Source organism: Nycticebus coucang, chromosome 22 (genome assembly GCF_027406575.1).
Source record: "Nycticebus coucang isolate mNycCou1 chromosome 22, mNycCou1.pri, whole genome shotgun sequence".
Taxonomy (NCBI): Eukaryota; Metazoa; Chordata; class Mammalia; order Primates; family Lorisidae; genus Nycticebus; species Nycticebus coucang.
The window spans coordinates 18,702,276-18,716,361 of NC_069801.1; the positions used below are offsets into that span (position 1 = coordinate 18,702,276).

A 14,086-nucleotide genomic window follows, 5' to 3' on the forward strand; every position below is an offset into this window, starting at 1 on the left:
TTTATTTACATATGGAAACAAATATATTATACACATATATACACATATTCTTTTATGTGATATATCTAAAACATACAAGGATACATAAAGGTTAGAAGTAAAGGATGAAAACTGATTTTCTTTATTTTTTTTTTTGAGACAGACTCTCACTTTCTTGCCCCCAGTAGAGTGCTGTGTGTCATAGCTCACAGCAACCTCAAACTCTTGGGCTCAAGCAATTCTCTTGCCTCAGCCTCTCAGGTAACTATTACTACAGGCGCCCCCTACAATGCCCAGCAATTGTTTAGAGATGAGGCTATAATCCCACTCTGGGAGGCCAAGGCGGGTGTATCGCCTGAGCTCAGGAATTCTAGACCACCCTGAGCTAGAGTAAGACCCTGTCTCTAAAAAATAGCCGGGCATCGTAGCAGGTGCCTGTAGTCCCAGCTACTCAGCTGAGGCAAGAGAATCTCTTGAGCCCAAGAGTTTGAGGTTGCTATGAGCTGCGGCGCCACCGGGGGCAACATGCTGAGACTCTGTCTCAAAAAACAAAACAAAACAAAAAAACCCCCCAGACTTTAGGGCAGAATGCATTCCTAGAGAGAGAAAAGGTCTACTGACTAATGATTAAAGGTTCAGCTTACCGAAAGAGAAAAAAATTTCTGAGCTAGTATGAACACAGAAACATAACCTTAATAAAATATAGGAAGCAAAAGTGACCAAATTGTACAGAAAAATAGCAAGTCCACTTATAGTGGGAGAATTTAACAGATCTTTGTATCAATTCAAAAAGACAAAAAAATCAGGATATAGAATATTTAAAGAACACAAGCTCGATATACTGAATGTATTTGTAATACTGTAGCAAACAGCTGTATAAACACATTCTTTTTGAGAACACGTACAATATTTATGAAAGTTGATGACATACTGAACCAAAAACAAGTCCCCAAAATGTCAAAGGATTGATATCACTAGGGATAGTCTCCTTGGGTCACAGTGAAAATAGGTTAGACAATAAAAGGATAATAAATTGGTGGCGCCTGTGGCTCAAAGGAGTAGGGTGCCGGCCCCATATGCTGGAGGTGGCGAGTTCAAACCCAGCCCCGGCCAAAAACTGCAAAAAAAAAAAAAAAAAAGGTAATAAATCAAAAAATTCTCATCTATTTGGAATTTAGGAAATAGACATCTGAACAATTCATGAGACAAAGAATAAATCGCACAGGAAATTAGGAAATATCAAATGATTATGAAAATATCAAAACTGGTGGCAAAGAGATAATACTTAGAAAATATGTACTTTAAATATTAGAAGAAAACCTGAAAAATTAATAGACTAAGTAGATAGAAAAAGAACAAACTCAAAGGAAAGAGTAAAGAGCAGAAATTAATGAGGGAGGAAATTAATATCACAGAGAAGGCCAATATCTCAAGTAGTGTTTCCCAGAGGGGAGCGAGGTGTCTCTCACCCTCATTTTGGTCTATAATTTCTTTTCCTTATGTTTTATAGTTTATAATGCATGGGAGGAAAGGATAATTTTTTCAACAGTTGGTGCCAGAAAAAAATGAACTTTGACCCTTTGCCTCACACTGTGTATAAAAATTAACATTGATCATATACGTAAATGTAAAAACTAATCTATAAAACATCTAGAAGAAAACAGGAGAAAATCTCATCCACTTTGGGCATGGCAGAGATTTCTTAAATATGACACAAAAAATATGAAGTATAAAAAAAAGTCAACCAGTTTTCTTCGTCAAAATACAAAAGTTTTTTGCTCCTCTTCTTTTTTTTTTTAATTTCAAGTTAACAGAAGGGCATGAACCATTAGGTTACAGTGTTTGCGTTTGTTAGGTAGAATCCCTGTTGTAGCTGTGTCCCGCACCCAGGAGGTGTGCCATGTACCCTTACATTGTGCCTACTAAGTGGGAGCACATCAACCCCCCCAATCTTGAATTGAATCGAGTTTTTCTCATATGTGATTATGTATTAGATTATCTACTGGCTTCATATTAGTATAGAGCAGTGGTACTCAACCTTCCTAGTGCTGTGACCCTTTAATACAGTTTCTGTGGGTCGTGACCCACAGGTTGAGAACCACTGGTATAGAGTATATTGGATACTTGCTTTTCCATTCTTGTGATACTTTACTAAGAAGAATGTGTTTCATCTCCATCCAAGTTAATACAAAAAATGTAAAGTCTCTGTCTTTTTTTATGGCTGAATAGATTTCATGGTAAACGTATACCACAGTTTATTAATCCATTCCTGGACTGATGGGCATTTTGGACGTTTTGGCATTTGTAAATAAGCTGCAGTAAACAATCTAGTACAAATGTCCTTGCCATAAAATCGTTTTCTTTTCTTCAGATAGATGCCTAGTAATGGGATTGTGGGATTAAATGGAAGGTTTATTTGAGTTCTTTGAGGATTCTCCTTATTTCTTTCCACAGAGGCTATATTAGTTTGTAGTCCCACAAACAGTATCAAAGTGTCCCATTCTTTCCGCATCTGCAGCTTTGGGACTTTGCCGTGTGGGCTAGCCTCCCTGGGGTTAGGTGATATCTCAGCGTGGTTTTGATTCGCATTTCTCTGATGATTAGGGATGATGAGCATTTTTTCATGTCTTCAGAGAAAGTTCTGTTCATGTCTCTTGCCCAGTAGTAGATGGGATTGTTTGCTCTTTTTTGTTGATTAATTTGAGTTCCCTATAGATTCTGGTTATCAACGCTTTGTCAGATTTGTATCATGCAAATATCTTTTCCCATGCTGAAGGTTGCTTTCATTGTTGTGTCCTTAGCTGTGCTGAAGCTTTTTAGCTTAATTAAGTCCCACATATTTATTTTTTTTGTTGTTGCGATTGCTGCTGAAGTCTTTATAAAATCTTTCCCCACGCCAACATCCTTAAGAGCTTTTCTCACATTTTCTTTTAGGACTTTTATTGTTCCGTGTTTTAGATTTAAATCTTTTATCCATCTTGAGTCAATTTTTGTAGGTGGTGAAAGGTGGGAGCCCAGTTTCAGTCTTTAACAGGTGGTCATCCAATTCTCCCAGCACCATTTATTGAATAGGGATTCTTTTCCCCAGTGTATGCTTTTTTTTTTTTTTTTTTTTTTTTGCAGTTTTTGGCCAGGGCTGGGCTTGAACCCACCACCTCTGGCATATGGGGCCAGCGCCCTACTCCTTTGAGCCACAGGTGCCACCCCTAGTGTATGCTTTTGTTTCGTTTATCAAAGATCATATGGCAGTAAGAGACTGGTTTCATCTCTTGGTTTTCTATTCTGTTCCAAATGTCTATGTCTTTATTTTCATGCCAGTACCATGCTGTTTTGATCACTGTGGACTTGTAATATAACCCAAAGTCTGGTAGAGTGATGCCTCCAGCTTCGTTTTATTACTAAGAATTGCCTTGGCTATACAGGGCTTTTTCTGGTTCCATGCAAAACAAATAACTATTTTTTCCATTTCTTCAAAATATGATGTTGGTATTTTAATGGGGATTGCATTAAATCTGTAGATTGCTTTGGGTAGTATAGACATTTTAACAATGTTGATTATTCCCAGCCAAGAGCGTTGTATATTCTTACATTTGTTAATGTCTTTTGCTATTTCTTTTCTTAGGGTTTTATAATTCTCTCTGTAGAGTCCTTCACCTCTTTTGTTGTATGTATTCCTAGGTAATTTCATTTTCTTTGAAGCTACTGTGAAGGGAATTGTGTCCTTGATTTGCTTCTCAATTTGGCTGTATATTGTCATATACAAAGGCTGCTGATTTGTGGACATTGTTTTTATACCCTGAGGAGTTACTGTATTTCTTGAACACTCCCGGGAGTCTTGTGGTTGAGTCTCCGGAGTCTTGTGGTTGAGTCTCCGGGGTTTTCTAAATATAAGATCATAACACTGGCAAAGAGCAAGAGTTTGACTTCCTCCGCCCCCATTTGGATGCTCTTAGTATCCTTCTCTTGCTGATTGCATTAGCTAGAACTTCCAGAACTCAGTTGAATAGTAGTGGCAATAATGGACATCCTTGTGTGATTCTAGTTCTAAGTGGAAAAGCTGTCAGTTTTACTCCATTCTGTATGATACTAGCTGTGGGTTTGTCACAGATGACTTCAGGCAGTGTAACAAATGTGCCATCTATTTTCTTAAGTGTTCTTGTTAGAAAAGGATGCTGAATTTTGTCAGATGCTTTTTCTGTATCTATGGAGAGGATAATATGGTCTTTGTTTTTGCTTCTATTGATATGGTGAATTACATTTATGGACTTAAGTATGTTAAAACAAGCTTGCATACCGAAGTTTGTGCTCTTCAAAAGACACTATTCCAGGGCAGCGCCCATTTGTGCTCAGTGGGTAGGGCACCGGCCACATACACCGAAGCTGGCAAGGTGGGTTCTAACCCGGCCCAGGGCCAGCTAAACAACAATGACAGCTACAACCAAAAAATAACCGGGTGTTGTGGTGGGCACCTGTAGTCCCAGCTACTTGGGAGGCTGAGGCAGGAGAATCGCCTAAGGCCGAAGAGTTTTAGGTTGCTGTGAGCTGTGACCCCATGGCACTCTACCAAGGGCAACATACTAAGACTCTGTCTCAAAAAAAAAAAAAAAAAAAGCCACTTCCAGAATGTAAAGGAGAAGCAACAGATTGGGAGAAAATATTTGTAAAACATACTTGACAAAGGGCTTATCTAAGATATATAAAAGAACTCTTACAGCTTAATCAGAAGACAGCCCAAATTTAAAATGGGGAAAAGTTTGAACACTTGATCCAAGAAGTTATAGAGATGGCAAATAAACTTACGAAAAATGCTCAGTGTCAGTAGTTGTTAGGGAAATGTAAACTAAAACAACAGTGAGATAGTGTTGCATCCCCATTAGAGTAGCTAGAATTAAAAATACCTTATGGCCAAGCACGGTGGCTCACTCTTGTCACTCTAGCACTCTGGGAGGCCAAGGTGCATGGATTGCTTGAGCTCAGCTGGTTTGAGACCAGCTTGAGTACGAGCAAGACCCCATCTCTACTAAAAATAGAAAAACTAGCGAGGCATTGTGATGGGTGCCTGTAGTCCTAGCTACTTGGGAGGCTGAGGCAAGAGTATCGCTTGAGCCCAAGAGTTTAAAGTTGCTGTGAGCTATGATACCATAACACTCTACCCCGGGCAACAGAGTGAGACTCTGTCTCAAAAAAATAAATAAAATAAAAAATTATAAATAAACAAAACCACAGCAGTGTTCCTTTTTTTTTTTTTTTTTTTTGAGTCGGAGTCTCACTATGTCGCCCTCAGTAGAACGCTGTGGCATCACAGCTCACAGCAACCTCCAACAATTGGGCTTAAGCGATTCTCTTGCCTCAGCTTCCCAAATAGCTGGGGCTATAGGTGCCTACCACAATGCCTGGCTATTTTTTTGTCGTAGTTGTCATTGTTGTTTAGCAGGCCCAGGCCAGGTTCGAACCTGCCAGTTCTGGTGTATGTGGCCATGAGCTACGGGCACTGAGCCATAATTGCGCGTGTTTGTACCATTCTTTCATGCATCAGATTTACTTTATGGCCTTTGAATGTCTATAATAATAAAGTTAATTATATTTAAAGTAAGTACAAATTATAAAATTTAGCATAGAAATTTCAGGATACCTGTTCTTGTATTCCTGAAAAGAAAGTATACTTTTTGGGAGAAAAGGTAACTCATAATGAGTTCTACCCATGACTCAGATTTAATGATTTAAATTTCCTTCTGTTAAAGGTTTTTCTCCCTCCCCCCACCCTTTGCTCTGCTGCTCCTCAATTTATAGGAAAGGTTTGAAGCACTTTTTACCATCTACGATGACCAAGTTACCTTTCAGTTGTTTAAAAGCTTTCGGAGAGTCAGAATAAATTTCAGCAAACCAGAAGCCGCAGCGAGAGCACGAATAGAACTCCACGAGACAGACTTCAATGGGAAGAAGCTGAAGCTGTATTTTGCACAGGTACTTCTCAGGGCAGAGGATGCTGTTCTCTAAACTTGTTTCTCTCCATCAAAAAGTATTTCTAGTTCTTCATTTTCTATATTACTTTATCAGGTCTTTAGAAGGAATAATCCCAATCAGCAAATAATATAAAAATATTTTTCCTTTATTTATAGGTATGTAATTTTATTTATTAAGCGTATTTACCCTCCTCACTTGGTTTACTGAGGCCTATTTTTTCATCTTAATTCACTTTTCAGTAGCTTTGCTTAGCTAGTGTTATGTGTGGATTAAGCCCTGACACCCTAGGGCTAGTGAACTAACTTCTCTCCTGCACCTAGTAATGGTATATATGCAGGGGTACCTGAAATCCTTGGGAGAATTGAGAAAATAGCCTCTCAGATCATTTTTTTGTGTTCTGTAATTCATATGAGAAGCCCCCATGGAAAATGGCTACTGGGCCAAGCGGTGGCCAGGGAGGTGGCATAGAACTGGACAGAAAGGACAACTTAGACTTCACAATTGCAGAGGATCTGTGGGTACCTCTGTTTACGTTCTAATCCTACATTGATGTGACTCTGACCATTTTTTTCTCCAAAGAACTGGCAAAATAAAGAGAGCAGAAGATCTCTACTTGTGTGAAGTGCACTAGTTTTTTTTTAAATTCTCCCCCCCCTTGGTCTCAGTTACATTCCCAAATGAAACCTAAATGAAAGAGATGTTTGCACATTTGGTTCAGTCCCTCGAGATGGAGGATAAAATAAGATGATGTAGACTAATCTCTTCTCCCAGAACGAAGTTTAGTAGCTACTGCCGTTCATTTCTCCATTCATTCAATTTTTTATTCAGCTGTTGTTTATTGAGCACCTAGTATATGCAGCCACTGTGCTGTGTGCCGAGTGTTTAATAGTGAATCACACAGACCCAGTTCCTCCCTCTTGGAGATTACAGACTGTTTAAGAGAAGTTTTTAATTTTCTCCAAAAAGATGTAACAGTTAACTTAGAGGTGAAAATGAAGAATAGCCCAGTTTGCAAACTGGTTTTGCGTGTGTTGTTCCCTGCAGGTGCAGATGTCCAGTGAGGCTCGGGATAAATCCTATCTCCTGCCTCCCCAGCCTGTCAAACAGTTCCTCATCTCCCCTCCAGCCTCGCCTCCCGTGGGCTGGAAGCAGAGTGAAGATGCAACGCCTGTTATAAATTATGACTTACTCTGTGCTGTTTCCAAATTGGGACCAGGTAACAAACTTCTGTTTTCCCCCCAAGAAACTCATCTGTTGAAGACCAGTGTGCATGTGGCAGCATGATTAAGGGACAGGGTACAGTCACACATGCCTGGGTTCAAACTCCAGCTGTGGAATCTGAAGAATTTAGCCTCAATTTTCTGGACCCTGGTCTTTTCACCTCTATTTGAGAGTATAGATAATTATATCTACCATTCAATGTGCTTATAAGGATGAAATTATATATATATACTACTATATATAATTATATATACTACTATATATAATATATATATATATATATAATACTCAATAAATACAACTGCAGTTTTTATTCTGGTATCCAACAACTTTTTTTTTTTTTTTAAGAGATAAGGTCTCACTCTGTCACCTGGGCTGGACTCCTGGGCTCAAGCAATCCTCCCATGTCCTCCTCTCAAGTAGCTGGGATTACAGTCATGTGCCACCATGCCCAGCTAATGTAAAAAAATTATTTTAGAGACAAGGTCTCACTATGTTGTCCAGGCTGATGGCCTCAAGTCCAGCCTGATTGCCTCAAGCGATCTTCCAAAGTACTGGGATTATAGGCATGAGCCTCTGTGCCCAACTGACAACTTCTTTGAATATATTTCAAAGAATTGGTGTTGCTATATTGTCCCTTCCTCATTTTTCTCATTACTTTGTTTTTTTTTTTTTTCGTAGAGACAGAGTCTCACTTTATGGCCCTCGGTAGAGTGCCGTGGCCTCACACAGCTCACAGCAACCTCCAACTCCTGGGCCTAAGCGATTCTCTTGCCTCAGCCTCCTGAGTAGCTGGGACTACAGGCATCCACCACAATGTCCAGCTATTTTTCTCATTACTTTTCAAAAAATTTCTTCTATCTCTTTTTTTCCTCTACCTCTCCTTTCCCTTTAAAATAATATAAGAAACTAATGCCGTTCTGGTTCAGACTAGTCGTCTACCCATAATAGTGTTATATCTCTTACAGGGAATACAGGAGGCATTTTGAACAGAAAGTGGCTTAGTGGTGGGTGTAGGCATTAGAGCTTTCTGAGGTCCTGTGATAAAAGGGTTGCCAGTGCTGCCTGGATCCCTACAAGTATCCCCCAAGAGAAAACTAAAACCATCCTGAAGTTAAGCAGGTTTACTCGTATTATTCCTAAAACAACAATTAGCATTTACATTTTAAGCTCCCAAGACTTCAAATACTAAAACAACAAAATTTTACCAGAGCCTTAACATGTGAAATCTCTAGCTCCACCACAAGACAAAATACTCTGACATAGGATTTAAAGATTTAAAAAATATGGCTCAGCACCAGTAGTTTAGCCGTGTTAGGGCACCAGCCATATATACCAGGGCTGCGGGTTCAAACACGGCCTGGGCCAGCTAAACGACGACAGCTGCAACAAAAGATAGTCGGGTGTTGTGGCAGGTGCCTGTAGTCCCAGCTACTTGGGAGGCTGAGGCAAGAGAATTGCTTTAGCCCAAGAGTTTGAGGTTGCTGTGAGCTGTGACACCATGGCACTCTACTAAAGTGACTTAGTGAGACTCTGTCTCAAAAATAAATAAAGATTTACAAAATAGTGACAATTAAAATCTGAGTAAAGCAAGAAGTTTCAAGAAACAAAACAGTCTCTTTGCTGGAAGTGAGGCCATGGTTCTTAACTTGTTTTGCCTCCACAGGAGAGAAATATGAACTTCATGCCGGAACTGAGTCGACACCTAGTGTGGTGGTGCATGTCTGTGAAAGTGAAACTGAAGAGGAAGAAGAAACAAAAAACCCCAAGCAGAAAATTACCCAGACACGGCGCCCTGCCCCTCCGACTGCAGCACTGAATGAGGCCCAGACCTTTGACTGTGCGCTGTGAGGGGCGGGGCAGCTGCCCTTGAGGGTTTCAGCCATGGCAGTCAGCGTCCCTGCTGCTGACACATCACGCTCCTGGTAGCGTGGGTGAGACTGGGAGTGAGCGCAGCTCAGGGTCCTTTCACCACACCTGTGCTGCAGACCTGGCGGTAGAGAGTAGCAGGCACATTTTACCATTCAAAAATTTAAGTCCTATTCTGATGGCACTTTAAATTAATGGTTCAGCCCCCTAAGATGTGGCAACTCTCAACCATTTTCAAACAGTAGCAGATTAGGAAAATGGCTTCCCTTCCCCTGAGCAATGTTAGTTCCTCTGATTCTGCAAAGCATGGGATACCTGAAACTGGAACTGCAGTCACCCAGCACCGTACCCTTGTCATGAACTTAAAAGTAATCTTGCAATTTTAATAATCCGGTGTAGGTGTTTTGTACTGGTGTAATAGCTTCTAACTAGTATATTGATCCAAGGTGTTTATTCAGTATACATGAAATATTTGCACAAAAAGAAATCTAAAATACAGAATAATTCATAGAAATCATTTTTCTCAAGTGTTTCATTAGCTTTGGGGAAGAAATGCCAAACCCACTTCGATGACCACAGTCAGGTGGCACAGATCTGTGTGCATGCTGTTCTCTTCCCTGTCACTCTTACTGGGAAGGTGGCGAGCAGGCCACTGTTCCTATTGCAGCGTCCCCCCAGGCATAGTCTGCCCAGGAAGGGCTGCTGCTTTGGAGGTGGGCCCTGTCACCAGTAGGCCTGACAGTGATTTCAGAGGGCTGCTGCACTCTGCCGTTTGTGACCATGTACTGGCCTGGGACACCAAACTGTCTTCACTTGCCAGTTTTTAGCCTGCTTTTCTTTTTGAATATGTGTCAACCACTTATTCTTGAGTTTTTCTGTGGTCTGCATATGTTTGTATATGTCATTCATAGACTTTAAATTAGAAAAGGTCATGATCTTCTACCAGGACATCTTCTGAAGAGCATTTTTAAATCGTCCGTTTAGACATTTTCCAGCTGGCTTTGAAAGAAAAGTCACACATACTATTTTTCTATGAATTAGGGAATGAGGGGAGAAACCTGTCTAGTCATACTTTTCTTTTTGATGAAATTTTTTACCTTGGCTTTACAGTTTGTATTTTTCCCAAAACAGAACTATTTCTCACGTGTGTTTCAGAATGTGTATTTGAACCTCCTGAAGCAGCAGCAGCAGCAGCGGCACTGGCGGTGTCTTTTTAACTCTGTGGTCTTTGTGGTCTCTTCAGACTTTGAAGTCCCTCTTACAGAAGCGTCTCCCCTGGGAATGCTTTGCCTCCGGTGGGTCTGTGCTGGTCTCTCCTCGCTGTGCTGTTCCCTTGTGTGGCCACTGTCTGCAGCACCCTGGCCAGTTTGCGAAGGAGTCGAAAACATAAGAAAGAACTGATGAACCCCTGCGGCTGCCACCATAAAGCAAGAAAACACGGACATTCAAGCCATGTTATCTGTACATTTTTGGTAACAGGTTACTGTGATTTAGTTCTTATGGTGAAATTTATTTCTGAGCCCTTGAAATATATCGTGCAAAAAAAAAAGTTTTTCTCCATTTTTCTTGGTCTCAATAACTCAAGGTGACAGACCCTTCCATTTGTATCTTTGTGTCACTGCTAAGCCTCATGTAAACTCAGTTGAAATTTGCAGTTCAATCAGTGATCAATTTATTGACTTTATACCATCATTTGTCACTTTGACAGCCACTTAATAAATGTACTTTGCAGTCTGAAGTCAGTATTTTACCTGTTTTTCTTTTTTTTTAAGCCAAATTTTATTTGAATTTTAAAACAATGCTTAGGAAACTTCAAAGTTCCAAAGGCACAAAGATAATGAAGTTCAATGTCCAGTTACAGCCAGGTGCTGGCTGTTTTACCTGTTTTTGTTTGGAGGGGAGACCCTAAATTTCAGGAAGCATAAGTATCATCAACAGTTGGGAATTTTTTGAATTTCCCTTTAGGTAATATTTATCCAGCATAATTTTCTGAGTGATCAGAACCCACAATATTTTGTTATCTGACTTGGCTTTTGTTCTCTACCTGCCAATTAAAGGATATCCCATCCCTAACAGGTAAAGCACTTTTTTTTTTAAAGTTAAGCAGTACAGGCACAGTGCCTGTGGCTCAAAGGAGTAGGCGCCGGCCCCATGTGCTGGAGGTGGCGGGTTCAAACCCAGCCCTGGCCAAAAACTGCAAAAAAAAAAAAAAGTAAAGCAGTGCAAATTATTCAAATTAATCAATGTTTTCCTATTTTTTTGAGAGCATTGAATAAATTGATGAAAATTGTGTTTTGTGATAGGAAAAAATATTTGCAAAGGATAAGAAAAGCGTAACAGCAGGGATAGTCGACTGAACCTGCAGTGCATTGGATCTTATGTTGTAGATTTTTTTTTCAACATACACACTTGATGAAACCCCAAGATAAATCCATTTTAAAAGGGTCCTAGTGAGCATCTGCTGGGTTTAAGGTGCTCAGAGGCAGAAATGGGTAAGGCCACTTTCCTTACCTCTCCCTTGGAGAACTGAATCGGGTGGACAGCAAACTAGTGTTTTCACATTCTACTTCTTCAAAACTGTATACGTGAATACCTACCCAAAATTAAGAGCCAAATCAAAGTTCTGAGGAACTTTCAAGTTCAATGCAAAAGTTTAAATAGAACATGGTGGTCATTTATGAGATGTTTGAACTGAAGAGGTACCAGGAGATGAAGGTGAGGTGCAGTGCTTTCATTCTTTAAGAATACAGTCTATCGTGTGCTAGTTACATTAATTCTGTCTTTGAAAACGTGAAAAGATTTGGTTTTCTTAGAAGCTCAGTTACAGGGCTGAAGGTGACTGTGGAGATCATAAAGTCCAAACATAGATTAGAAAACTAAGGTTGTGGGATTGATTTCGGAGCCCCCAGAAAGGCAGCCCAGACAGCGGAATTGGCGTTCCCAACTCCTGGCTGGTGCTGCTCCTACTTTTTCTTGCATTGTACTCTTAAAGAGGCAGTGAATACTAATCCCTGCCAAAGGGGGGAAAAGGTGGGGGGAGTGTTCTTTTTCTCCTGATGGGATACAATAAATAAGAAAGAAATGTCTTACTTTGATACGGACAGTAACTTGATAATTTTAATGAATTTGATGTTCCATGTTGTGTGATTTTGTAATTATTGAACCACTGAGGGTGGAATCTGCCTAAATAATTTTATCTTGGTAGCCAGCAATTATGTTGGCATTTTTTGTGGTTTTTCCCAGATCTTCATGTTAATGAAATTAAAACACTAATCGTTTTACTTAAGCTATAACTCTAATGAAGTAGAATAAGATCTAGTCTGATTTGAAAATAAAAGTCCACAGTGGAGTGACAGTACTGGTAAAATTGAGTTCTGTTCAAGATTGAAGACTGTTTCATATTTTTATATGAACTCTTTTACACACCATAGATTTATTTTAAAAAGGAAAATTTCAAACACAATTAAGCAGTGGAAGATGGACTACATTGTGTGGTGCGTCAGGTTCACCGTCCACTGGAGTTGTAGACCTCATTCCTGCCGTACCAGTGAACTTGGCCATCTTTCCTTCTTCCTCTCCATGTGCTCCTTTTGTGCATATTTGCATTTATATCTTCCTGTAGTAAAGAAAAAAATTCCTTACACTTGTGTGACACTATAAAAGAACAAAAGACTTGGGGAAATAGTTGCCTCCAACAGGGGCATTATCCATTATAGAAACTCACGGTTTAAAAGTTAAATAAATGTAAAGAGTAAGACTTATCAACGCTGTCCAACAATTCAATAAATACTCATTTGTTTTTTTAAACTCCCCTTGGAGTGTGGGGGCCACCAAAACATCTATCAGAATGCTATTGTTTTCGTTATTCATGAAAACACTCCCCTCAGCCTCCCAAGTGCTGGGATTTGGAAAGTGTTACTACCAAACGTACAAGCAACAAGGCAACAACAGCTACTAGGTTCACTGACCAAGAAGATGATAAAATTGTCATGTTCAAAGTAGAGTTCTAGCCAAGGTTAAGAACTAACGTTGGGTTGAGTCAAAGTGTCTCTTACTCTTTTAAATAAAAGCTGAAAGACCTTTTAGTAAGACACGTCTGTCTTGTAAACCTATTTCCTTTTGAAATAGAATCATGTCCTGCAAACTGTTGGAACTCCTGCTTAGCTTTGACGGTCGTTCTTGTCATAATGGAAGAGCCAGACCTATGCAGCTATCATAATACATGTTTTTCCGTATTGTCTTCTGTTTAGTCCTCAGTCTTCCCAACTCAAATTGGGGACTGAGGAGAAAGGAAGGTGACTACTATTGCTGTGCCATATTCTTCTTGCTGCTTTTCAACCCAAAGCGAGTATTGATTGACTGTATTGATTGACGTTTCTGCTATCTTGTGAATGGCAGAAACCCTCCAAGTGTGAGAAAACTTTCACACTCACTTTCATCTTTATTGACCCCAGGAGTTGAATTTACTGTCTTACCTGAATGTGTTTGTGATCTTGTGTTATACTTGGGGGCCTGCTGCTTTTCTGGTACTATAAGCTGTAGTGACTACTCCGTGTACTTCCCAAATTGATCAGTAATTTACGTACACGTGTTCCATGTTTTAGTGTGCCTGAAGTGACAACCCGTAGTCTGTAGTAGTTGTTATTTCTCAACTTGGACTCTGCGGTGTTTTGAGAACATTTAAACATTCCTTGTCCCTTTGAAGTAACAAAAGCAGAATGTACTTCTTTTGAAAGCTTCGTGATTAATTGTAACAAGTTTTGTTTTTAAAACTAATAAAAATAAAATTAGTGTTTTCTTAATCAGTCTGTTGAACTGCGTACTTGGTGTGTAGTATGTTCAAGTATCACATTTAGCTGTTAACACAAGGAAAACAGAAAAGAGGGGTATTTTGTCCCTTTAACAAGAGTCCTGTTAAACTTTAGTGCTGTGCTGGGCCAGAGGTCACGGTGCTGAGTCACTGGCAACTCTGCAAATAACCACTACAGTTTGTTCTTCACCAAGAAAAGCTTTTACCCCTGTTTACTCCTCAGTTAAAAAATGATTTATTACG

At 39.8% G+C, this 14,086-nt stretch overlaps 1 protein-coding gene across 1 annotated transcript in view; it reads left to right on the top strand.

Annotated features, from left to right (window-relative positions):
• The window catches only part of RCAN3 (RCAN family member 3), a 50,138-nt gene extending 36,309 nt beyond the window's left edge, over positions 1-13,829 (top strand). The window contains exons 3-5 of the mRNA XM_053576134.1: positions 5,770-5,943; positions 6,988-7,159; positions 8,831-13,829. Coding sequence (XP_053432109.1) covers positions 5,770-5,943; positions 6,988-7,159; positions 8,831-9,015 — 531 coding nt within the window. The 3' untranslated portion in view covers positions 9,016-13,829. The remainder of the gene's footprint in view (positions 1-5,769; positions 5,944-6,987; positions 7,160-8,830) is intronic.
• Positions 13,830-14,086: the final 257 nt, after the last annotated feature.